Source organism: Hippocampus zosterae, chromosome 6 (assembly GCF_025434085.1).
Source record: "Hippocampus zosterae strain Florida chromosome 6, ASM2543408v3, whole genome shotgun sequence".
NCBI lineage: Eukaryota > Metazoa > Chordata > Actinopteri > Syngnathiformes > Syngnathidae > Hippocampus > Hippocampus zosterae.
The window spans coordinates 9,725,032-9,750,114 of NC_067456.1; the positions used below are offsets into that span (position 1 = coordinate 9,725,032).

Here is a 25,083-nt window from a genome sequence, read left to right on the forward strand (position 1 = left end):
ATGGCAGCAGTGAATCTCGATGAAAGAATTAACAAGGGACGTTTGGCATCAGCCAAGTACAGTCCTCTTGAGTGGCCGAAGGAGAAGCGTTGCAATAAAATACACTTTTACCAGATTTCTGTGCAGGCAGTATGGGTTCAATGCCACTTTGCGACTGTCTGAATTGGTGACCTTTTCTGTGTCTGTCCCATAACTGACTGAACGGCGACCGGTCCAGGATTGATGTAGCCTTCCACCCCAAAAAATTGGATTCAAATTAAAATCCCTCCACCTTCGCAACACACATACACAGACAACCACATGACTCCATTTGTCCGAAAATCGAATTTATTTATTCATGACTAATATCTTTCCTCAGTCTATATGCCAGCAATTTATAGTGGCAGGCAGAACACTTAAATGATCTTCCATTACAAGGCAGAAGGTACACTAAATGTGTTGCTATGATAAATCAGAGAAAATCATGGCTTCCTGCGAGTGTATCAACTTTGTATTCAATAAAACAGGCCCGGATTTCGCTCAGGGTAAGTCAATTTGCAAGTAAATTTGGACGAAATCATTCGTTCAATAGTCATATTTTTGTGACATTTTTGGTGTGGTGGTGTGATGTGAGATTAGAATGTCAATGTTTGGGAACAATGCTAGTCGAGAAAGGCCGAGAAAATTAAACCAGGTACTGAATTTTATTTGGCGTCAGAGTTGCAGTTTCCTCGGCAGCCAACCGGTGTCAGTAGAGTGCTTTGGCACAACGCCATCGATGAAGACGCCTGCATGGAGTCTGTCTCATCATTGCATTTAAAATTATTAAATGTTAACACCTCACATGCATGCTCCACACGCGTGACAATTGGAACCCGTTATCCGTATGAAAGACCAGTCACGCTACACCCGAAATTCGTTTGTAACGGACACGACTTGGGGCCTTCTGTGCAAAGAGGAGGAGCCAAATAAACAACCCAGTTTCCGCACATCTGGTGCCCACTTTCTGACCCCCATTCCAACAATTCTGCTTGATTTAGCTCTCACTCGTCTGACCCAGGAGGTCACACAGTATCACCCAGAAAGTGAAAAGTATCAAATACTTGAAGAGATTGCCTCTGCTCCACGTTTCGTCAAATTTTATTTTTCAATGTTGATAATATGGTTCATATGACAGTGAAAAGAGAGTGTGTCTAATGTTAGGGGATCAAAACAATGATTAATAATTAGGTTGCAAGTAGCATGTCCGTGTTCGTGCAAAGCTATTTCAGCGTTGGCCAGTTAAACAAGGCAAAGAACAAAACGACGAAATATACTTAATTCTACCTCAGTTAATTAACTACTTGACTTTTTTTAGGTCACATGTGGGTCCGAGAGCCAACAACTCATTGCAAAACGACTTTTTGGAGTGGGCATCCGCCTCCCATCTTCGCAGGTACCATTGCCAAGTGAGCGAGCGGGGAGGGGCGGGCTGGTGTTCGAACTCCGAACCCTCCCACCGTGGGCTGAGCTGTGTTTCTCTGTGCTACTGCACTCCGGGCTGGTTCCTATTCAAATGTGGGTCAGGGGTGAGGAAGCGTAACGTCATAAGCTTTCAACATGGCGTCCCGAAGGCTGTGAGATGAGCAAGAGGATGGTAAAGAACGCTTGAGAACCACCCTACCGATGTAAGAAGGTAATTTGAAACGATTTTTTATCCGTCTACATGTGTCGACGCGCTTGTGAAACGGCTGCTTTTGTGTACGTGTGTGTGTGTATGTGTGTGTGTGTATGGGGGGTGGTGGTTTCTTGCCTTTGGTTGGTTTGCAGTGTTGCTCTGGCGTTTTTTCCACGGCGTGCCAACAAAAAGGGGGACTACGCTGGTCCCGATTCTGGTTTCTTGTTGCAGGCTTTCTTCAGGCTGAAACCTAACCATTTATGGCTTCCCTTACAATAATTTCAAAAAATGAAAGAATGGCTTTGCAAATGCTGCGGTTTACGTTGGCACGGTGGGCTTGCAAGCGATGCCTCCCTCCGGGCCAGTATGGACCAATTCATCACCAGGCTGGCAAAACGATGCATTTAATTTTCTTGCTTTCATAACTAAATACGCTTACATGATCTACATTTATGCTTACTATTTGCTCATCCGCTCCTGTCATTGTCCCTCTTGAGGACGAAGTAGGTCCAGTTGTGTGGATTCTACGCAACTGACTCAATTACCATAATGGTCAGCGAGCTGGAGCAGTCGATACTAAATGTATGGCGCGACGTGCATTGTTCGTGTTTAGGTTAATCCACATTTTGTGCCGCGTAGGACCAATTAAAGCGATTTAGCAGCAGCGACTGGCAGTTAGACTCGCGCAGCACTGTGTGGAAATCAGTAAATGCAAGATCTCATCGCCCATCTTTGTTTTGCTCTCCAAAGAGCGGTGCTCGTAGATCTATATCTAATTCAAACTCCTAAAAGCTCTTTCGTTGAAACATTTTCCTCCCAGGTGAGAGGGCAGCTTGGATTCTCAGGTGATTAGTGTTGCTAAAAGTACCAAGGGGCATGGAGATAATAAGGCATAGGAATGCCAGTAATGTTGGTTTCCTTGACTGCCTCTTGTTTTAGTGTAAGCAACTTGTTTTTAGCTGTTTTGTAATGTTCCTTTAAGTACAGTTTCCAAGCGTTTCGCCACATGCAAATGCATATACAGCATGATCACACCTGAGAGCCCAAGATTAGTGACTTGATACCATCTGTATCAACCAATGAATCATGTTGGTGTGTTTTTTTTTTAGTTAGGGAGGAGCAAGCCATCATTGTATTTCAAGCCTATTTGATCCAGTAGGTATTTTATTTATGCACATTGCACACAGAAGGCGCCCCATTTAGCGTCGTTTTGTTTTAAACATCAATGTACAGAGTTGTCATTATCGTCACAGAATAAATTTTATTTTGACAAAACAAATTCAACTAGCAAGTGTCTAGTTAACTCCATTTCAGACTACCGTGACCTGGATAACTGAGAATCTACAAAGTCTTAAAGAAACAACTGTCATTCGTTCGGACATTGGCCAACAACGAATATTGTGACTGTAAGGACTGAGACGATGACGCTATTATCACTGCATGTAGCTTTTAGCTATTTGTTGTGATGCTACATCTTCTGCAACGGTTATCAAATAACTTGAATACAAATAGCTCAAAGCGAAATCTTTGCAGGGATCATATTTCTATATGGATTAATGTTACTGCAGCCAAAAAGTAAAGTTTGGAAAAGACAGAATGTTCCAGTTTGTGATCATGTCACTCTTTAAAAAGAAGATAAAGTGCAATTTGTGTACTCCAAAGCAAAATTAACTAACGTTCCACAACAGCATGTCTACGATTGTCAACGCAATGCATCAGTTAGCTAATTTAGTACAGCCTACCAATCTTAATTATAAATTATTGTCATGCTCTGCCTGTGCATTTTCAATCACTTTATTGAACAAACTAACAAACACTTTCATATATGACTGCTACGGTCACAACTGATCCCGAGGCACTCGCTCAACATGCAGACCAGCAAACGGTTATCCAGTTAACAGGCAAGCCAGGCTTGACCCTTTAAAGCCACATACAGTCCCAAGTACTGTACCAGGTCCGGTCTGCAAAGTGAGGATGGCAACACCAATAATACCTGCACATCACACGCAGATGTTGTTTTATTAATTAAACAAAATCCCATTTTATCTGATTAGTCAATTCATCGATGGGATGAGCAATCGAATAATTGGTCCTAAAGGTACATCGCCATCGCAGCGCTAGACAAAACATTGCTAGTTGAACCCCGTTATAATTGGAGTCCGCTCCACAGGCCAGGTTAAAACTGGGAGAGCAACTTGTTTTATTGAGTTGTTGTTGAAGGTATGACAAGCCCAAAAAGTGGAAAACATTTTGCGTGCTGTATATGAACTTAGAGAAGGCGTGTCAAGCCGCTAGACTTCTCGCTCAGCCTCCAGCAATGGCTTATGCTGCAATATTAAATTTGGGCACACATGCTTTATTTATTCTGTCCCTTTATTTGCAAATATGCCACCTTGTTAAAACTAACCAACATACCTGCAGGTGCTGGCTGGATTCACATCACCTGCATTGCATATAATCTTACTCTTCCTCCTTTTGTGATGCCAAAATTGATATGGCACCAAAACCACGGTGAGGGTGATAATAAAAAAAAGGATTTGATTTGACATCAAACCAAAAACTTACAGCTGTGCTTTTCATGACTTTTCTTTTTCCTTTTTTTTTTCTCCTTTTGGCAACCTGTCATTTTACAACCGTGGCCGAACATCTGTTCAGTGCAGCTGTCAAATTCTCAGCAGATGTACTTTCAGTGTCGATTTAGGCGATTGCGTCTGCCCAAGATGAGTCAACTGATCAGTGTGACAAGCTTAACTGATCACTATGGACTACAAAGAGGCGCCTGGAGGTTAATTTTAGGCCTGTGTGTGTGTGCGCCTCATGATCTGCTACCCTCCTCTTAACACACGTACACACACGGTGCCCTGTGTCCATTGTGATCATGGCTTACAGTGGCGTGTGTAGGCAGCACAATGCCTTAAGAAGGTTACTTAGGCTGTATGTTCTGCTGACATGCGTTCAAGGACTTAACGGCTGGGCCCTTGCGTTCATGCAAGACATGCGTTTCCTGCGCCGCCTGTTGGAGGACAGTTTTGAGATTCGTTCAGTGTCCACAGCACCCTTGGGCAGGGTTGTTGTTGTCGCACTGTAAGAAGAAGAATAAAAAAAATATCAATCTTTGGAATTTGTTTCTGATAGACACATGGTGATAATAATGTGTTTAAAAGGTTGAGTTAGAGGTGGTTAGCTATGTTTTGGGGTGGGGGGAACCCAATGCTGTTAGCTTTAGGTCATATGGGAGTGCTGCTTTTTTTGAAGGGAGGGGGGTTTGGCCAGTCTTATCTCGCCAACAAAGTTCATTCTTCGAAGAAAAGAGTCACGTTATCATACCGATCCCATGTTCACTGGCTAGTTGATTGCTTCACTTCCTCACACACATCATGTGCTGTTGCCAGGATTGATTTACTTAGGCTATTTTTTTGGGGGGTGGGGGGCATAATAACAAATGTGGTTAGATTAAATAATGCCAGATGTTCTTTTTTTAATGAAAACTATAGATAAGGACATATTTTGCTCCGTTGAATCCTAAGTGCTCGATTTTACACCTCAGTTCGACTGGATTGGATCAACAGATATTTTTCATTTCCTACAAAATGTGTCCATCCATCCATTTTCCGATTCGCTTATCCTCACAAGGGTCGTGGGGGGTGATGGAGTCTGTCCGAGCCGTCTTCGGGCAGTAGGCGGGGGACACCCTGAACCGGTTGCCAGCCAATCACAGGGCAGACAGAGACGAACAACCATCCGCGCTCACACTCACACCAAGGGACGATTTAGAGTGTTCAATCAGCCAGCCTGCATGTTTTTGGAATGTGGGAGGAAACCGGAGTACCCAGAGAAAACCCACGGAGGCCTGGGGAGAACATGCAAACTCCACACAGGAGGCCGGAGCTGGAATTGAACCTGGTACTGCTGCACTGTGAGGTTGACGCGCTAACCATTGGACTACCAGGCCGCCCTACAAAATTTGTGACGGTCTTAATTTGCTGATTGATCAATGATGTCATTGATCAGCTCTGCAAAAGAAGTCATTACAGCAAACACAATCACTTTCACTCCAGGGAAGTTCTGTGCTGTTGTCGTTCATGTTTCTAAACGTTTCCGTTCAGATTTATTTTTTTTGAAAATTGTTTCCCAACATCCCCAAATTAATTTTTTTGTGAGGGTGTCTGGTTAATAAGGGAAATTCCTCACTTCCCTCCACTGTGCAGGAAATAAGATTGTTGTTAACATGAGGACCACAGTTGGCGTTTATTTATTGTTTTTAATATTTGCTAAAATAGTCGGGGAAATCACTGAATGCGGTGACAATGTCTGCACTGCAGACAAGTCGCTGTTTTGTTTGCTTGCTTGCACTGTTGACATGCCTGCACATCAAAATAAAAGTATGCCGCAGGAACTATGCCCCACGGGCCATAGGTTGGTGAGTTGGGGAGGGGGGGTGAGCACCGAAGAATGATGGACCATGTTCCCCGCCTCTATTGGTGAGGCAGCCGATCAGAGTTGTGGCTGTAAGGTGATCGGTGCCTCTCCTGGTGACGACACCCGAACCCGCTGGTGTACACCAGCTGTAAGGGATGCCTTGTCCAGCTGAAGGAGGAGTCTTTCAAGGCCTTTATGGCTTGTGGGACTCCAGAGGCAGATGATGAGTACAGTACAGGCCTGCCAAGCGCAACACGGCGTCAGCGGACACTGAGGCAAAAACTCAGGTGTGGGAAGAGATCGGTGAGGTCATAGAAGCAGACCTCCTGACCGCTTCAAAGAAATTCTGGTCCATCATCTGAGATTTTAGGAGGGGGAAGCAATGCACCATTAACACTGTGCATAGTGAGGATGGGGCGCTGCTGACCTCGACTCGGGACATTGTGAGTCTGTGGGCAAAATACTTCGAAGTTCTCCTCAACTCTACCGACACACCTTCCTTAGAGGAAGCAGAGTCTGGGGTGGGCTCAGATTCCGGATACAAGCAGCCAAAATTAGTTTCCTTCACAGGGTGTCCGGGCTCTCCCTTAGAAATTAGGTGAGGGGCTTAGAGTTGAGCTGCTTCTCCTCCACGTCGAGAGGAGCTAGATGAAGTGGCTCGGGCATCTTGTTAGGATGCTTCCTGTATGCCTCCCTAGTGAGGTGTTCCGGGAATGTCCCACCAACTGAGGCCCCTGTGAAGACCCAGGAAACACTGGAGAGACTATATCTCCTGGCTAGCTCGGGAACACCTTGGGATCTCCAGGGAGGAGCTGGAAGAAGCGGCTGGGGAAGGGGGAGTCTGGGCTTCCCTGCTAAAGCTATTGCCCCCATGACCCAACCCCAGATAAGCGATAGCAAATGCACGGATGGATGTTTCAAACGATAACCTCTGGTGCTTGTTTGAGAACCACACCAACATTTTTATGTACATCCCTGCAAGGCTATTCTAGTGCAATGGTGGTATAAACAAAGTCTTTTTAGCAGTGCAGTGTGTTTTTAGCAAAACACAAAATAAAAATGTGTTACCCCGGTAACCTTGAAAAGCACATATTTATTGACAGAGTGACAGGTTTCTCTGCTCTGTTAATTAATCCCTGCTTAGGGACTATACTCCAAAATCCCTCATTTTTACATCATATTTCATAATCATGTCTCCGAGTCACAAAACTATGAGAGAAGCATTTTTGCCTCATGAATTAAGTCCTGTGTCCTCCAGCATTGCACAGTTGCACTGAATTAGAAGTATAATGCACATGCTTGTTGTACATGCCGATTACTTGCACGAAAAAAATCACATCTTCAGTCACCCTTGAAGACTTCCTGTGTCTATAAAGCCTTTTTTTTAATGCACCGTTTGAATTCTGGCCAGTGGCAACACAAATTGGACTGAGTCAATTGGAACTAGAGCTCTACTGAATTGTATGTGAGTGAGTTAGTGCGTATACATGCACGTCAAATATAACAAAAGTGTGCTTTAATTCATTCGTAAGTCTCCTTCATGTGAGCAAACAACTTTATTTCTGTAGCCCTTAAAAAATATAATTCATGAGCTGCTCAGCATTATTGTTTTGAAGACTTTAGATTCTTTGCATTTTTAAAAGGTAATCTTCAACCTTTTACCTATTGTGTATGTGAACAAACGTTTGAAATTATGTGTACGCAATCTCTCCTGTGTGTCTAAGTTTGAATGGACTTGTAGATGAGCCATGTGTGAGATGGAGCCTTCCCCTTTCCTTCCCTGGCTACACAACACTGGCACATATGGGGCATGCAGCGACCAATGACCCCCGCCCCCCCCACCCCTGCCTCCTGTGATGAAATGGATGGGGGTCTTTTCATTCCGTTGCACCCTGGGCAGGGCTTGTTTGTCTGCAATACGGATGAACTGCCTGACACATAAAAGGAGTCTTAATTGGAAGGTTTTGACCCTACCCGCAGTGGCGATACTGTAATGCATGCATTTCCCTCTTCAGGCATGCGCCGCTGGGGGGTCGTATCTCCTCACTCCACGCCAGCATTTATATCCGGCAATCAGATTACATCGGAATTAAAATCGGTGTTAAATTTTCCCACAGATGCTGTCAATCGGTTGTTTTACTGAGTCAAGTATTTGGGACCTTTTATTTATTACCGGTAGTTTGTATTTTTAAAAGAAACCCAATGGATTCTGTGCTCTCTGTGGAACCACAATTCGTCTTAAAATGAAAGTGTCTTGAGTCTCTGCCTTAAATCAGTTTCTCAAGATGAGTTTTTAATCAATATATAGTACGTGGGTACCTTGTGTAACTGATGTGTGAGGGAGATACTTTTTTTTTTTTTTACTGGCTCAACAAAGCAAGACCTCCTGCTTGCCATCATAAACGTATACATTTGCAATTCTGTGGAATAATGGTGTATGTAAAAATATTTTTTCAATATTTGAATATTCTGTGTTCATGAATGAAAGATTATTCACTATGTAAATGTTTTTGTCTACTCGATTGTTTTTGTCAGAGACTTAACTGCTTCGTAGACTGAGGGCTAAGTAATATTGCCTGAAATGGACATGATGGTATCCATTTAATCCCTTTAGAGTAATGGCAATTATAAAAGTGTACAAATCATAATGGAAGGGTTTCGTAAATGTGAAAGGTGCATATTTCATGTGAAAAGGTTATTCTTCTGTCAGCTTCTTTTCATTCAAATTTAGCATTTTCCTGTCAACATGTTTGCTTTTTCTTAAATGTAACAAAATCAAATTTACATGTTGAAAAAAAAACGTCACTTTGCAAAGTTAAATTGATTTAAAATATTGTATTGTATTCATTCTAAGTTTATTTACAGAGCCGTTAATCACTGAAGGGACTCGAAGGCCCACAGTTGACAAATAGTACCGACATCCCAGATCATTTTGTGCAGCCGTTTCTTTTTGTTTGTTTTTGTTTTTAATACTAGACAAGTGACTTGTCTTTCTCTAGCATATTTGCTGCAACAGAGTTGAGATTTAGACACTTAGAGGAGAGGGTCTGCACCGCATGTCTTTTAGCTGCTGCCCGTAAACATTGTGCAGCGCAAGTTGGCGTTTCTGAGCAGCCAGGAAGGTTCTATATGATGTGACGCTGTATCTCGGACCTGGTTAGCGTGACCTGTCCACAAGTAGCATGACATTTCTTAGATTGGGACCCGGGGGGGGGGGGGGGGGGGGGTTGATAAGAGCGCTTAAAAAAAATGCAGCTTTGAAGATCATGTAGTTGCATCATCTGAGATCATGATTTTGATTTGAAAACGATAAATCAGCTCTACCCTCTACTTTTGGGTAGAAATTAGGTCTGTGAAACCAACCAAGCTACAATAAATAAACTTGGGCTGAATGATTTGTTTTTTTTATTGAGGTTAATTTAAAAAAAAATTACGTGTTCACCAAGGGTTGGTTTGTTTGGTTTTGCAGCGCTTGGCAAGCTTAGATCACAATCAGAGCGGTATGCTACTCGTGGACTGGCTGAAAAATAAGCTGATAAGAACAAATCTACTCCTACTTTATGCCCATTTTAACAGGAAATGCTTCAATTTCACATTTCAAAATACCTCATTACTATTAAGTCTACTTAATTTTATAGCGCAATGTATGGTATTACTGTTAAGGGATTCAATTTACAGCGCGGTATGAATGTTAGACTATATCGTTAAGACCATGATCTCCGTATGAAGCGGTTTACGTTCTCAAACATATGAAAACAATTTCCTAATGATCTTACATATATACAGGATGTGCAATGAACATGTACATAAGCGAAAAAAGTCCAAAACATTTTCAGTTAAAAGGAAAATATTTGTACATCGTCTTACACAGTTCCATTTATACAGTACATGCCGTATGTATGACAGCAAGGAGTCATTCTTGCTTCATTCAACCTTGAAAAAGGACTGTCTCACACAGTCACTGTCGCTGTGTTGCATTAATGGAGGAATAGCGTTGAATGTTTTGATGGTGTGATGCGACTTCCTGTCGTGTTTGTATTACTGCAGTGAGTTTTGCACCCAAGCACGATTTGAAGAATATCATGCGATATCTTCCATAAAAATCGCAACGAGATATTTTCTAAAAATCGTTCAGCCCTACAAAGTACCCTTCCTAACGGAACTGTGCTGCTTGGTGTAAACGTGGCTATTACGCTAATAGAGGGGGGGGGGATTATGCCACCTCAGATTGCTGACCATGAATCATTTATTTATTGCACAAGACTGATGTTGGCTAGTCAAGCACTTATTTCACACAAAGTATCTGCATATTTGCCTCGACTGCAACGATAAAACATCATGAATGCTGCGGGATTACATAGTATCTTCCTCAACCAATCGTTAGGTGTGCCTGTGCGTGGATTTCCGCCTGACGCGGCACATCTTCTTACTCAGGTATAAGGAGACCTAAGCGAGCAGTTATTTGAAAATGGGCAAAGCTCAGCTTGCTGTCTTTAATCTCCTTATTGTGAGCTTTCCTTTCACTCACGAGGGACCGAGCGAGCGAGAGAATCGAAACCCCGTTAATTGCAACAGTACTGCACGTAGTCAGTCTTGAATCAGGCTTACCCGTGCAGCCCGCTGTCGGCCATGTTGAAATGGCTCTGAGGTGGTTGCTTGTTTGTATTTCAAACTGGCTTTTGTACCATCCCCTACCCCCACTCGCACTGCCCACCAGCAATACTCTCTGGGTGTGTGCGTGTGTTGTTAGTGCACTGTCTACATGACTGTGTGTGTGTGTGTGTGTGTGTGCAAACTGAGAGCACACACTACATGTGTGCAGTGCAGGCTTTTTTTCTTCCTTTTGTCTTTCACGGCACATATTGTATGTCTCTCTTACCTTATCACCTGCTCAATATACCATTGTGCGCCACTCGAGTCACTGTTGTAAAAAGTAGTGACGGCTTAGCCCGCTGTAAAGTTGAGTTTTGTTTTTCTTAAGTTCAGGCTCATCTTTTCTATTGGATGTAAGCAGATGACCTTTTGCGGTTGTAGGGTGTGTTTTGTTATTGCGCCACGGGACTTTGACTCACCTCTGCCCTTTCGCCAGGCTCCCGGTGATCTGTTCTGGAGATTAGTGCCACAGCCCACTGCTCTCTCCATCATCTTCACTGTATGAAGTTTGCTGCATTGCTCTCCTTTTAATCCTTCAACACCTTGAGGGGGAAAGGGGGGGGGGGTAGATGCCACAACACAAAGTGCGAAGGGGCCTTTTACGTGATTGTCCATTGTGCTTTAAAGAGGCAAAAATGAAATGAAGAGAACTTCCTAATATAGGAGTGTAAATGGAAAGATAACACAGTTACAAAATAAAAGCAGGGTGGTGAACAAAAATCATTTTTGAGTGGCAAACAATACATTTTTCAGGCAAGGTTCAAGTGCTGATCTCAGGTCTTCAAGAGGTTTTTATAAATGCAAAGAATGAGTCTTAAATGTCCAGTGGAAAGGCGGAACCGTGCGTTGTATAAGCCTGTCGCAAAACGGTATCAAAACCAAATTGCAATGCACAAACCCGGGCCGCCTTTGATATGGCAGAACCGGGACACGCCCCCTCCAACTCCGATTTTGTCTGCAAACCAACTGCAGGCAAATGAACGCGCATTTTTTTCCCTCCCAAGCCCTGTTTATTGTGTCTAGCGGAATTGAATGCGTCATCAACTGCTGGCGTGGAATGCATTAATGTGCTTCCTATTATTTTTGCAGCACCATTTGAATGGGGGATGAGTTTTTGCAATGTATGCATATGTGAAACCTTCCCCAAAAATGCTTTGCCTTCAATCCTTGTCACGCATGTATAGGGATTAGATGAAGTAAAACCTGATCACCCAGAGCTCTGGTGTAACCAGTTTTAATGAAGAGGTAATTTATGTGCATGTGTGTTCAACCCCCAGACACCTGGATTTTTTTTCTTCCCTTCTTCTTATCATGTCTTTCAAGTCTGGGCACACACCCCTGTCAACCTAAGAGAAGATACCCGAAAGAAGTCAAGGTTGATGCTAAGCAGCGGGGTGTTTGAGAGTTTTCAGAGTGAAGCTGCCCCTCTATCATTAAGTCACAGCCTGTTTTTTGAAAAGGTCAAAACTTCAGGCAAGGTAAACTGATCCTCTGGCTTGAAGGGCGACGTCTACCCTGGTCTGCACTCAAAGCCCCCACTGAGCTGGCTTCACTTGGTATGTGGGGCTGTGTTTGGTCAGAGCACGCCTCGTTTCTCAAGGGTCAATAATTCCTTTAGGCTCTCCTGCCCAGCTATCTTGACATCTCTCCGTTTCTCTGCCCGGACACATCATCATACCTTTTTAGCTGAGGGATGAGAAAATGCAGGAATTAACCCTGCTGGAAACTCGCGACCAATTATGCAACCGCACCCAGTTGTGGTTAGTAATCTAGGTACAGCGTTTTAGTCACTGCTTGATGCATCCCGGAGTTCATAGTACATCAAGAAAAAAAAAGGAAAAACAGACTCACAGATGGAGCAGTAATGGTGGTGCAGGTCCATTGGCAACCCCCACCCCCCTGTCGTATTAAGCCTGTTGGGCATCACCAAAGGAAGAGGAGGTAGGCCTACACGTGTCCCACCCTCGCTGCATATAGATCAGCCGTAATCCATTAGCAGCTCCCTGGAATCCAGCCGGCAGAGCACAGCACCGGAGGGGCCAGGGGGAGCTGGTAGCCATGTGGGTGATGAGGTTGGGGGGAGATGGAGGGATGAGAAAATGAGGGGGTTGGGGGAGGTTTTTTTTTTTCCCTCCCCTTCCCGGGCTGTCTTCTGTATGCTGTTTCTAGCCACCGTTTTTGTCCGTTTGTTGGAAAAGCCTCTTGGTGCCCTCACCCAGAAAGCCTGCGGAGATGTAAGCATGAGCGTAAGCGTTGGACAAGATGCTTCAGTGATGTACGATATTCCGGTTGGCATCATGGAAAAGGGGGTCTTTCTTTCCTCCGTTATCGCCTGTAGAGGTCATTGCCGTACCCCCGGGTAGCGCCTGAGACAGATTTGATTGCAGATCTGGGTTATACTGTATTTTCATCATTGGCTCGTTTTGATGCAGTTACATGTTGGGGGGTGGTTGAACTCGTTCTGCCTGCTGAGAGATCCGCGAAGGTAGGGAAGCCAGACGAGAGAGAGAGGGGGGCAGACTAGAGATTGGTGAAGACCATGAGTTGAAGTGTCAAAGCAGAGGAGGCAAGCCCAGGCCTGTACCTGAAGTGTAATGATCACTTCAGCTGATTTCTATCAGCCAGACCATCAGTTCTAACAGAGCCAGACACCTCCAGATATCAATTCCTGCTATAGTGGACTTTTGTTCCAATCCTGCGCTAACAGAGCGTATGTGTGATGTTGAGAGTTGTTGGTTCTGGTTGTCCGCTAGTCCAAGAGGCCGCCAGTTGTGGCCGTATTAGCTGATATTTGAATTGGGGTTGTTTTGTTACCGTCGGCAGTAGTGTGAATCCTTGACCGCTTGTTCGGGCGTGACAGTTTATTCAAACTGGCTATGAGTATTCGCTAGTTCAATTAGTCAATGATGTTGATATGATTGTGTTGGATCCTAAACCTGCTGCTGTTTTGCTTTGCGGTAGACTTATCACACTTTATCTTTTTTCAATGTGAAATGATCGCGATCTTTACACGTTGCCTTTTGTGCGGTCTTTTCTCCTGGCCCGCACTTTTTGTTACGCGAGTCTGCAGTAGAATTGATCACTACTGCCATATTAGGGAATAAAAACGGTTTATCAAATTTGACAATCAATGTCAACATCAACCATAATAGTAAACCCGCGAAGAGGGAATTGCATTTTCTTGGGCAATTTAGAAACACTGTGACACATCCCCATTAAATCGCTCGGTTGGCACTGTGCTGAACTGGCTCATACGCTCATGTCCACTATATGCTTATTGAGGTAAGCACCAGCAGCGCTGTCTAATCTCTTGTAATGCAGTACACAGTGTTCTGAGGGGCATTAATGATGTGCGTCCATGTTACCCGAATGCCTGGGGCTTCAGAAAACATAAGTCAGGGGACGAGACTATTCCAGCTAATTTGTCCACTGCATGGCACTGACTTTGTTCAATTCTACTCGTGACTCACGAGTTACACTTTTATTTGGGATTCACCAATCACTTTTTTTTCATAGTTTTTTTTTCATATTTTTAGTACTCGCTGAGACCAAGCATTGGTAAAAGTTTCACTCAAATATAATACTTTTTGAATAACAATGAGGGTTGGACCGATACGGATTTCTTTATGCAGATTGCAATAATGGGAAGACGAAATAAAATTCCGATGACCGATTTGAACCAACCAATGAATTAAAAAAATTTCTAATGAATAAAATAACTTTTTGGGGGGTGCCTTAATGCAATATCAATAAAGAAATGACTTAAGGGCAGAACACTTGACTGTTTTTAGCAATACTCAACAAGCTGCGTCGAACACGGCATCATATGACGCGAGTGCAGCCGGCATCAACGCAGGCCAAGGTTGCATCCACGCCAATCTAATAGTTGAGAGACTTCTGACAAATCATTCTGATCTGGATTCCTTTACCTCGTCGGTTGTCATTGATGTGGTTAGTTACTTAACTCGTGTATGAGACTTGCAATTAAAGTCATTACTGAGTGACAAGTGAAAATGATGCGTCGATCGTCAAGTGTTTTCATTAAAAAAAAAAATAGTAAGACTGGTACAATGTGTTAGATACACATGACGCCATGTTATCCGTTTGTCTTTTATTGTATTTGATACATTTCCATTTTTGTCCATCCCTACGCTCGATACTATCCTGACTGTTTTGTTGGTTGAAAGCGAACGAGTTGTCCTAATTCCTCCCTGGAGGTTCGGGTGGTGCTGTCGTTGTCTTTGAGCCACGCCCTCCACCCCCTTCTTTGTCCGAGCTCCTGTCTAGTTTTACCTGCTCAAGTGTCACCTAATCCTTCCCTCCCGGCCCTTCCTTGCCATCGACCCCCCCACCCCCAGACAATGGTGCAGAGCTGACATTACCATGACCTAATGGAGACTAGGGTGAGACGAGTTTCCAAGAAGGGCATCTCACTGAAACCAGAGTTATCTTGACTGAGGGAGTGACGAGAAGTCAAAAGGAGGCACCTTTTAAGGAAAGTAATTCCTTTTCTCCACCCGTTTGGCCTTTGTGCCAGAACAGTGGCAAAATGTATCTGATCTATGCAGGCTCGCAATTTGTTTTAAATGCAAGATGAGAGGGGGAGACCGTTTCCTGTTTCCAAGATGACATGTTGATGATGTGCCACATTTGGCCAACGTCCCTGCGAGAACTTGGAGCTTATATGGATGCGCTCACAGGAACGGCAGTCACACGTCGTGGTTTATTGTCAGTTCAAAGGCACCGGTTGTCTTTTCACCTCCGAGGGGTTAGATTGCCGTTTCTATGTTTGTTGGATTGCACTAAAGGCAATTTGATGGAGGGGGGTGGGGCATGAGCCAAGGAAAGAAGAGTGAATTCACGTTGATAAACGTTACGTGAGTGGTTGACTGTTAACTCATTCACTCCCAAAGACGTTTTTAAACGTCTTTTCAGACTTGATCTAGAATTGGCTGGTACTGAATGAGTTCGTTGCAATCGCGGAATTGTAATATTGTGCCCGATTGGTCTGCTCTTCATCGAGAGCCTTTCTGGCACCCCCCCCCCCCCCCCATTGCCTTCAACGGAGTGGCCACCCCAAGCCCCCGAACTCACCACCATTTTTTTGTGTTTTTGTTCTTTGTTCAGCTTCAGGTGGCGTTGGTGTAGGAAGAGAGCGAGCGAGACGCAAGGAAAGAAGGACGGTGGAAATGGAACTGCCAAATCATGCCAAACAACTGCTGCTGCAACTCAACCAACAGAGAGCCAAAGGCTTCCTGTGCGACGTCATCATCGTGGTGGAGAATGCCCTCTTCCGCGCCCACAAGAACATCCTGGCGGCGAGCAGCATCTATTTCAAGTCTTTGGTCCTCCACGATAACCTCATTAATCTTGACACGGAGATGGTCAACCCCTCCGTGTTCAGGCAAGTGTTGGACTTCATCTACACGGGCAAGCTGCTCTCCTCGTCGGACCAGGGCAGCGAGCAGAATTTCAGCGCCCTCTTAACCGCAGCCAGCTACCTCCAGCTCCACGACCTCGCCGCCCTGTGCAGAAAGAAGCTCAAGCGCAGCGGCGGGAAACCCCTGCCCGGTAAACCTTCCACTCCCGGGCCCCTGAGCCGCTTACGCCTCAACAACCAGCGCCTTTCCTCTTCCACGCCCGCCGGGCCCAACAACCACTATCATCCCGCCCCTTCGGACGCCGACCAGCCGCAGCCGGACGAAGGCCTTCGGGACAAGCTCTCCGACGACGAAATGTATATCGGCAGCTCCGGGAGGAACGGCAGCGGCGGGAACGGAAGCAGTAACGGTAACCTCAGCAGCGGAGGAAGCGCCGGCGAGCCCGATCTCGGGCTGGACCTGACCAAAAAGAGCCCTCCCTCGGCAGGCGGGGTGACGGACGCCCTGAGCCCCCACAGCAACTCCCAAGAATCCCCCCAATCTGCCTCAGTATCCACAACCAACAGTGCCTCCCTGGATGACTCTTCGACCACCCTCCCCAACGCAGACGTTTGCAGCTCGGAGCCCGCTGAGCTCAACTGCGCATCGAAAGCCGAGAACGCCCACCACGACGGGCCCCCGCCCCAGAAGAAATCTCGCCAGGGCGGGCGCAAGAACGAATGGCCCAAGAAGGAGGCATCGGGGCTGAAGTCCGAAGACCACGACAGGCCCCTGGTGAACGGGGTGATCGTGGCGCCCAAGGACGGCCGAGCCGGCGGGGGCAGCGCCGGCGGCCTCAACTCGGACCAAACCCACCGGTGCAAAGACGAGGAAGAGGGAGGAGAAAACGGCCAGGACCACAGCGACGAGAGCGGTCAGAGCGACGGCGAGAGCGCGGGGGGCAGAGGGGGGACGGGCGGGGCGCACCAGAACGCCAACTACGTGTACCGGCAGGAAGGTTTCGAGCCGGCGTTCGGGGACAACCTGTACGTGTGCATCCCCTGCGGGAAAGGCTTCCCCAGCTCGGAGCAGCTCAACGCTCACGTGGAGACGCACACCGAGGACGAGCTGTACATCAAAGAGGAAGTGGGGAGCTACGTCAAAGAGGAAGACGAAGAGGAGGCCGAGGACCTTTCCGCCCCCGTCGGGCCGTCCAACTTCGCCTCCGAAGCCCGCCCCTTCAAGTGCACCGTTTGCAATAAGAGCTACAAGGACCCGGCGACGTTGCGACAACACGAGAAGAGCCACTGGCTCACCCGCCCCTTCCCTTGCAACATCTGCGGCAAAATGTTCACCCAGCGGGGCACCATGACGCGCCACATGCGCAGCCACCTGGGCCTCAAGCCCTTTGCCTGCGAGGAGTGCGGCATGCGCTTCACCCGCCAGTACCGGCTGACGGAGCACATGCGCGTGCACTCCGGGGAGAAGCCGTACGAATGCCAGCTGTGCGGCGGCAAGTTCACTCAACAGCGCAACCTCATCAGTCACCTGAGAATGCACACCTCGCCCTCCTAGAAAACGCATCAAGCCAAAGAACTCTGGGAATAACAAAAAAAAAAAACACCCCCGCTAAACTCTCGCTCGACAAAGAAACGCACATGAACACGTTCGACGCAGTTCTATTCCGCTCGGTTTACGACGGCGCCCCGGCTGAGTGAGCGTCGTTGCCATGCTGGGCGATGGTGGTGACGGTGTCACTTCGGGGATTGTGTCACCATCGGTTTTAAAGTGACATATATGCTCACCTCTCAGGAGTTCTAGAGGAACAGTTTACTCTCTTCTCTTCTCTTCTCTTCTCTTCTCTTCTCTCTCTCTCTCTCTCTCTCTCTCTCTCTCTCTCTGTCTGTCTCTCTGTCTCTCTCTCTGTCTCGCTTTCTCTCAGCTGAAAGTCACAAAGCCATGGCGTCATAGCTTTGTGACTTGTGCTCTGTCAAGGCCGATAAATGTGAATGTGGGTACCAATGTAATGTCCAGCCCTTGCCACCCCCCCCCCCCCCAAAGGCTTCCTTTCCTCCTATCTTTTGAAAGCTTTTTGCCGGTTGTCCGCCAGAACGACAATTCGAGGTCCCCCCCTCTGCTCTCCAACGCTATTCCGACCAAATAGATTCAAAGAACCCAATGAAACCAGTACTGGCAATAATATCGCAAAAAAAAAAGAGTGTTTTGAACTCTTTGACAGCTTTATAGCCTTTCTTACTTTCCTTTTAAGCGATTGGAGGGGGGGGGGGGATTTCGATGTACGATGAGGGGGTGACTGGGACCATCTCCATGCTTTAACTGATGGAAGGATCCAGGTGGGATCATGTTGGGGGTCGTGGTTTAGTTTCAAGAGTTTTCTCTTCATGGCTGTTGACAGTAAAGGATGTTGACTCTTTTCCCCATCTTGCCTGTTCGTGCACCATGAAACCAAACCCGTTTGGGGGGGGGGGATCACCCCCTTGAGGTACGTGTTTTACTTAAAGAACTAATAATGTTTCAGTGAATGTTTAAACTGGAAGGTCTTGTGGAGGGGAGGGATTTGTTTTTAAAGGGGGCTCATAAAGAGGGTGTTTTAGACGGAACAATATGTTCAATGGGTACGTTTTATTTTGTGTCTGTATAGCTTTCCTCCCCTTGAGAAAAAAAAAAACTAAACAACCAGAAGTCTATTTATATGGGCTTGTGACCTCGCTACCTCTGATTACTCTTAACGAACGCTATATGTTGATTAGTTAAAAGTTCCAATGTAATTAATTGTAAAAAGTGTGTAGATTATCTTCATCTGATGCTTTAACCTGCCCATCTCTCAACACAGGTTTTTAATGCCTATAGATCCTTTTTTTTTTTTTTTACTTCTCATAATCTCGTTAGCAGTTGTCTATTCCAAAATATAAAATAGCTTTCCGGGCGCCCCGCTCAGTGTGGTGCCGCCTCAAAATAATGTACTGTAGCGTCTTTGTGAAGGCAAGTGATGATGGTTAGTTGGTCTACGTGTAGTGTGTTCCAAAGATCTTGTGAATGTGGAGGACAGAGCTAACTAACAAAACATTGCTAGGCAAATTCAAACCAAAGCTTTAAAAAAAATAAAAATTAAAAAAAAATAAAGATATACTTAAGATATATAGCATACTAAATTATTTCACTTTTTGATTTCCCTTACTTTTGCTCCTGTATAATACAAATTTATTAATTATATTGTCCATATAAAGAAATTCACTCTTTAGCGTTTTGGCCAATGACTCTGAAGCGGAGAAGCTTGTGCTGATTGGTGGGCCGGTGAACTTTACCACCTTTTATTATTTTTTTTGTCATGTCATCTTTATTGTCCAAAGTCCTGATCACTTTATATTCCCAAACTTTAAAAACCGGACTTGGTGACGTGTTCTGTTCAGACCAAAAAAAAAAAAAAAAAGCAAAATAGGAAAAAAAAATACGACTTATAATCAGAAATTTAATGTGAATTTCAAGTTGCTTGTTAGTTTCTTTTTGAGCCAGACTTGTGGAAAACTTGTAACAAGAAGGGAGAAAGCAGAGATGCACTGGACAGCCACTCATTGGTCTCCTGCAAAGATCCTCCTTTTTGTTTTTTGTTGTTGTTGCTGTTGTCTCTGATTGCGTTCACCTGTGTCACATAATGGTTTTAAGTTATTTGAACCTCGCCGTGCTTTACCTCATAAGCGAGCATATGCTTGAAATCGGGCCGTCGGCGGTCATCATCACTAAATCCTGTCCAGTGTATCCACTCTTAACACTTACTGTGGACCTTCCCTACAAGTTTTTGGTATAGGCATTCCTTTTTCTTTTTTTTTCCAACTGTCTTGCTGGAATTATTTTTTTTGGGTTGATTTATTTGTTGCCCTCATGGTCTGTGAATTTATTATGTAGGGATGCAGCCAAAGTTACAACCTGCATCCCCGATTCCTGCATTTGTTACTACTTGGTCATGTTGGCTGTTAAGCAATTACTCATTGACTAGTAATTGTGTGGTTGGTACACCGCCGTCCCCCTCTCAAACCCTTTGCTGTAAACTAACAAACATGCATCCATCCTCTGGTGTAAGATGGAGCCCACAGTGCATCGTCTTCTTGTACCTGTCAGCATTTGATAGAGTGCGTCTTGATGTCTGTCATGCAAAGGATATTTTTTTTTCTCTCCACATACAAGATTTCCAGCCATTGCTGGCCGAAAAAAAAAGACTGTAGCTGCGTTTGAATGCTTGCTTGTGGGACATTGCGAAGAAAAACTCCAAACTGTGACCATACTACTACTAATATTACTATTACTACTAGAACTACTACTATACAAATACTTCAGGGATAGTTCTGCATCGGTGAGTGCAGGCTCTCAGCTACATTTGTAAGACATAGTATTGTATCAATTTCTCTGTATTTTAATGATGAAAGCAAAACACTAGTTTCATACATAAAAAAAAAATACTGGGTGAGGGGTGGTGGGGGGAGGTGCTTTCAAGTAACGCAAAGAGCCTTGACAAAAGGCGAGGCAGCTCAAACAAGTCTACATTTTAGTTGATAACACACTATGTTCGTGAATAATTGCAAAGTTGTACGAAAGAAGAAGAAAAAAGAAGCTCACACCCAAAATCCACCAACTATTTTTTAAACCAAAGCACATTTGAATGACTATGGAACCATGTGTGGCTCAAAAGGGGGCGGGAAAAAAAACACAAAACATGTATTTATCTCATTGTTTACAAACTTTTACAGTTTTTACAGACCTCAAGTCGAGGCCCGGCCAGTCAGTTTTTTTTTTTTTTTTTTTTTTCCTCTTGCTGCTGCTCCACAGAGGTTGCTGCCAAAACAAAAGCATGGGGTGGACTGCTGCATATTCAATTAGGGGGAGGGGTGTTTGGTTTGAGGTGCACTAACCCCACCCTGTGCCAGCTGGCTTTTGGGGTGACCCCATGCCCCAACTCCCTCCCTCCCCTCATGCCCTCTGGCCTGTCGGGGGGGGGGGGGGGGCAGTGCATCCTTGATGTGTTTATCAAAAGGCGTTGTTTCATGGGGCTCTTTGGCTGCATGTTTGCCCACATGCGCTTGACGACTGCCTCCTGGCGCTCGTCAGTTGTGGTCGTCAGTTGTGGGCGGAGCCAGGGGTGAGGCCACACACTTTAAATATTTTGGGAGGGGCGGGGGGGTTAATCGCATCACGTTGTTAGCTTTTGATTTTGTTCACTGCATGTACACAAGAATGATCTTTTAGTCTTAACTGTGAATGTTGCTTTTTTTTTTTTCCTCCTTACTTTTTTCCAAGCTGCCCTTGCTCTGTGGGTCAAAGCAGCACAAACGTCTGGCTGGCTGAGCCTCTTTATAAAAGTGGTGCAAACACTTCTTGACAGTGGTGTTGTTGTTTTTTTTTTCTTCTCCATTATCAAATGTCTATTGTCAGTGATGAATGTATTTATTTGCGGTCCTGTCCTCACCTCTGCAAAGAATTTACTCAATGTGAGACTGAGGTGGAGCCAGGACCCCCTATTTTTCTTTTCTCTTTTTTTGTTCATTTTATTTTGAGGATTCAAGCTGAGAATCAAAAACGTGACACAAAACAGCCATTTACTGCATTCTGTGATGTTTTCTTGGATGTTTAATTTTTTATTTTTAGAAAATGGTCAATATCCAATTTCTCACTTACACCTGAATGTCTATCAAGTTTTGTTTCATGTAATTCTCTGCGGGTGTTTTTTTTTTCTTTCATTTTTTTGTTATTTTTTTTAACTCTTATTTCCTTAACCTTTGTCACAGAAAGCCTCATGAGCTGCATTGCGATTGGAGGCCACTGTATTTTTGAACTTGCTCTCCCTGGGTGTTGCCTTGGATCTGCCTTTTATTGAACCTACCAAAACATAAGCAACAACATGCACACCATTCACCCTCTTCTTCATTGTCAGGATTTTTTTTTCATCTGAAACCACTCAATCCATCCGAATCTTTCACTTGTTTGTTCCATTTTCAATATTATTTGCCCCCCCACCCCCTTTACAGAACCATAGGGTGTGATAGCTTTACTAAGTGCACTTTGTATGTTTTTCAAAAGCTCAAGGTTGACCCAAAGTGCTCTCATATCAGTTCCTGCTTAAGCGATGGTCCAACCAGTGTCCCTCACGCTGGTCGTACCTCGTCTCTTACCCGTGTTTGGTGGAAAGATCCCGTCTTTATGCAGTGTTACAAAAGCTTTAAAAGGAATACAGCTTATACAAAGTCAAGAAGCTAGAACTGGAGGCTGGCTCCATTTTTCCCATGACACGGTACCTACTTGGCTCGCCGCAGCTATTATTGTTTGTAGAAGCTGGTCATCTGAAGTTAGTAGTATGTTGATCCAGTATCACGTGGATGGGGGTGATATAAACCCACTGCCGCCCGCTCATTGCTCGAGCTGATTCACCTTTTTAGTGTTTGAGGATGCACGGTTTAAAATGATGATGCTGCTGTGCCTGGTGTATTATGCCAGAGTGTCTTTTATTTTTCGTCCCCTTAAGTAAAAAAAAGAGAACCTCAGATATTTGTTTGTTCGGATCTCATTCCGACGGATGCATCCAATGTGGCATGATTTTCAGTTTCCCCTCGGTTCTAAGGTGACGGAGAGCTGAGACGTGCATTGTGCAATGTTAGCTTTTCATATTTAGCGAGTTTTCGGATTTTGTTGGCTTAAATCGCATGGCTGTCTTTTAGCATTTTACCTTGGAAGACGAAAACAAAGCCAGTCTTAAGAGCATTGACAAGGGCCTCTGATGCCATTAAACCTCGTCTTAAGCTTTATTGTCCCTCGCTTTATCTCTTCTACGCCTGAACCACCGCTTTTCAACTTTGACTCTGCCATATTATCTTCTAGCGCCACAGGTGCGTTTTACATTTCAGTATTGACTGTACCCATCGTGACACAAGACGCCAAAATACCTCTTTCAGCATTTACAGTAATGTGCTCTCATACTCCATTACACCTCATGTTATTTTTTTTCCGTCCATCTTTAATCAAACGTAGTGAGTCACCGCACCAAGGTTTATTTGGGTAACGACATCAGTTTGTGGCCGTTGCCACAAATACACGACGAGCCGCTAAAAATGATTTGCGGAGCTCTCCATTGAAGTCGTCTTGAACTCCCGCTTCGCTTTGTTTTCTTTGAGATAAAGTTCTCAATAATGTATCGGAATCTGCGAGCCGAGAAGCTCTGTATCGTACGTCTATGGCCTTTCCTGATGAATAATTAATCATCAAACGCTCTCCCGCGTGTAAAACCGACGGTCCATGTAAAGGTGCGCACAACTCGTGTTTTCTACTCGTGCTAGCAGGTGGTCTCGACTTCCCGATACTAAGCTTACACGCACACATCAGTATTGAAGGTGATTTCATGTGACCCTTGCGCAGCTTTGTCGGCAGCACCCAGGCTGGGCTCTCTCTTCCTGTCCACTCACTCGTCAGAGAGCTCTCGTATTCAGGTCCGAGCCGCCGCCGTGCATTGCCAAGGGGCTCGCAAAAAAAAAAAAAACTCTTAAGTGTCATAAAGAAAGTGTACTACAGCTGACCTCAGCATTCATAACCTTGCAGTCTTAATGTACAGCATTGAGGAAAATAAACTGTTATTTTACAATCTTTTCATTAAAAGCTTGATTGAAAAACCAAACCTGTTGGTGGCGAATTTCTTTTCAGCGGGCAAGAGACAAAACCGGCGCAGAAATGAAACTGGCAAGGACACGACTCGAATGGAACCCGACGACTCTGCTTATTTTTTTTTACCGAGATGACCCTGAAATCACAGACATCTTGCTTTGTCTCATAGCAAAGTGAGACATTAAAAAATATATATATTGGGATGGCAATTTTCCGCGGATATGCGGAAATCCGCCGTTTTATTTCTTAAATTGATCATTTTTGTGAATCGTCTAAATCCGTTGAGAAAATTTTAGGGGGGGGGGGAGATCAGGTACCTTATCGTCGAGTTTTCACGAGCTCTCCCGATCAGTCTTTCCATCTTCCGATTGTAAACAGCCCTGCGATTGGACGTGTATGATGTCTTACTTGTTGTGATTGGTCGCCCCGTCCAGGCCACGCCCCTTTCCGCTTTTTTCATCACGAGCCACTGCCATCCCTCTATATATCACGGGGAGAGCAAGCCCTACCTTCTTCTCCCGATTATGTGAGGTTATGATTAAGATAAGATATCCTTTATTTGTCCCACATTGGGGAAATTTACAAAATTAACATAAATTAACATAGAATACATTTTACATCCCTAAAGTTGTGTAGAACAGATCAATGAGCTGGAGTCCATCCCTCCTGACTTTTGGCAAGGTACACCCTGGACTGGTCACCGGCCAATCATATAGCCGGCACATGTAGACCAAATGGCCGCAAACATCAGTGACTGTTCATTTTGAGCAAACTGAAGCTGTACTCTGTCCTTTTAAGAGCTAAAGGGGCTGCCATCTCTCTGTTCATGAACCCCTCCTGTATTATCTCCTCCAAACTGCCTTGATTGAGGGCAGAGCCAGCTGAGGTAAACAAAGAGACTTTTCCAGGCCTCCCCAAGACCTTCCCCCGCCTCCACCTCTCCCAGTGTCCACCTTTTCATACCCACGGAGGAATGCCCGAGCATCCTTTGACGGTAAACACGCGTCTGCAAAAAAACACGCACGCGCTCACGCCCGACTCAGGTATGTAAATGAACCCTATTTACCCTTCTTGTCTGCCCTACGGATGCAGCGTTCGGTAGGGGTGGGGGGAGGGGGGCACCTGCTCAGTGTCATGTCAGATGTTTTCTGAAGATAAGGCTTTTGAGGAGAGACCTTTTAAACCGGACAGGCAAGAACCTTTTAGGTCAAAACCTGGTCAATTTGATTTTTTTTGACCGGTCACCTCATCATCTTTTCTTTCTTTCTTTGTGTTGTAAACCAATTTAAAGTGTTGAAAATATCTGAATAGATTAACTTTTGGACACGATGTGTCATCAAACTTCTTTTCGTA

At 44.9% G+C, this 25,083-nt stretch overlaps 1 protein-coding gene across 3 annotated transcripts; it reads left to right on the forward strand.

Annotated features, from left to right (window-relative positions):
* The first annotated feature begins 1,447 nt into the window (after positions 1 to 1,447).
* On the forward strand, positions 1,448 to 20,694 carry hic2 (hypermethylated in cancer 2). 3 transcript variants are annotated; one of them, XM_052067214.1, is made up of 2 exons: positions 1,448 to 1,646; positions 15,836 to 20,694. In XM_052067214.1, the coding sequence occupies exon 2, from the start codon at positions 15,898 to 15,900 to the stop codon at positions 17,641 to 17,643; it is 1,746 nt and encodes a 581-aa protein (XP_051923174.1). In that variant the 5' UTR covers positions 1,448 to 1,646; positions 15,836 to 15,897; the 3' UTR covers positions 17,644 to 20,694. The 3 variants fall into 3 exon arrangements, with proteins under 3 accessions (XP_051923174.1, XP_051923173.1, XP_051923175.1); XM_052067213.1 differs by having other exon boundaries at positions 1,449 to 1,654; XM_052067215.1 differs by lacking the exon at positions 1,448 to 1,646 and adding an exon at positions 12,824 to 12,942.
* The last annotated feature ends 4,389 nt before the right edge of the window (positions 20,695 to 25,083 follow it).

What these genes read in the sequence shown, in the direction of transcription:
- hic2 (XM_052067214.1), top strand. Translation starts at nt 15,898, where the DNA reads ATGGAACTGCCAAATCATGCCAAACAACTGCTGCTGCAACTCAACCAA.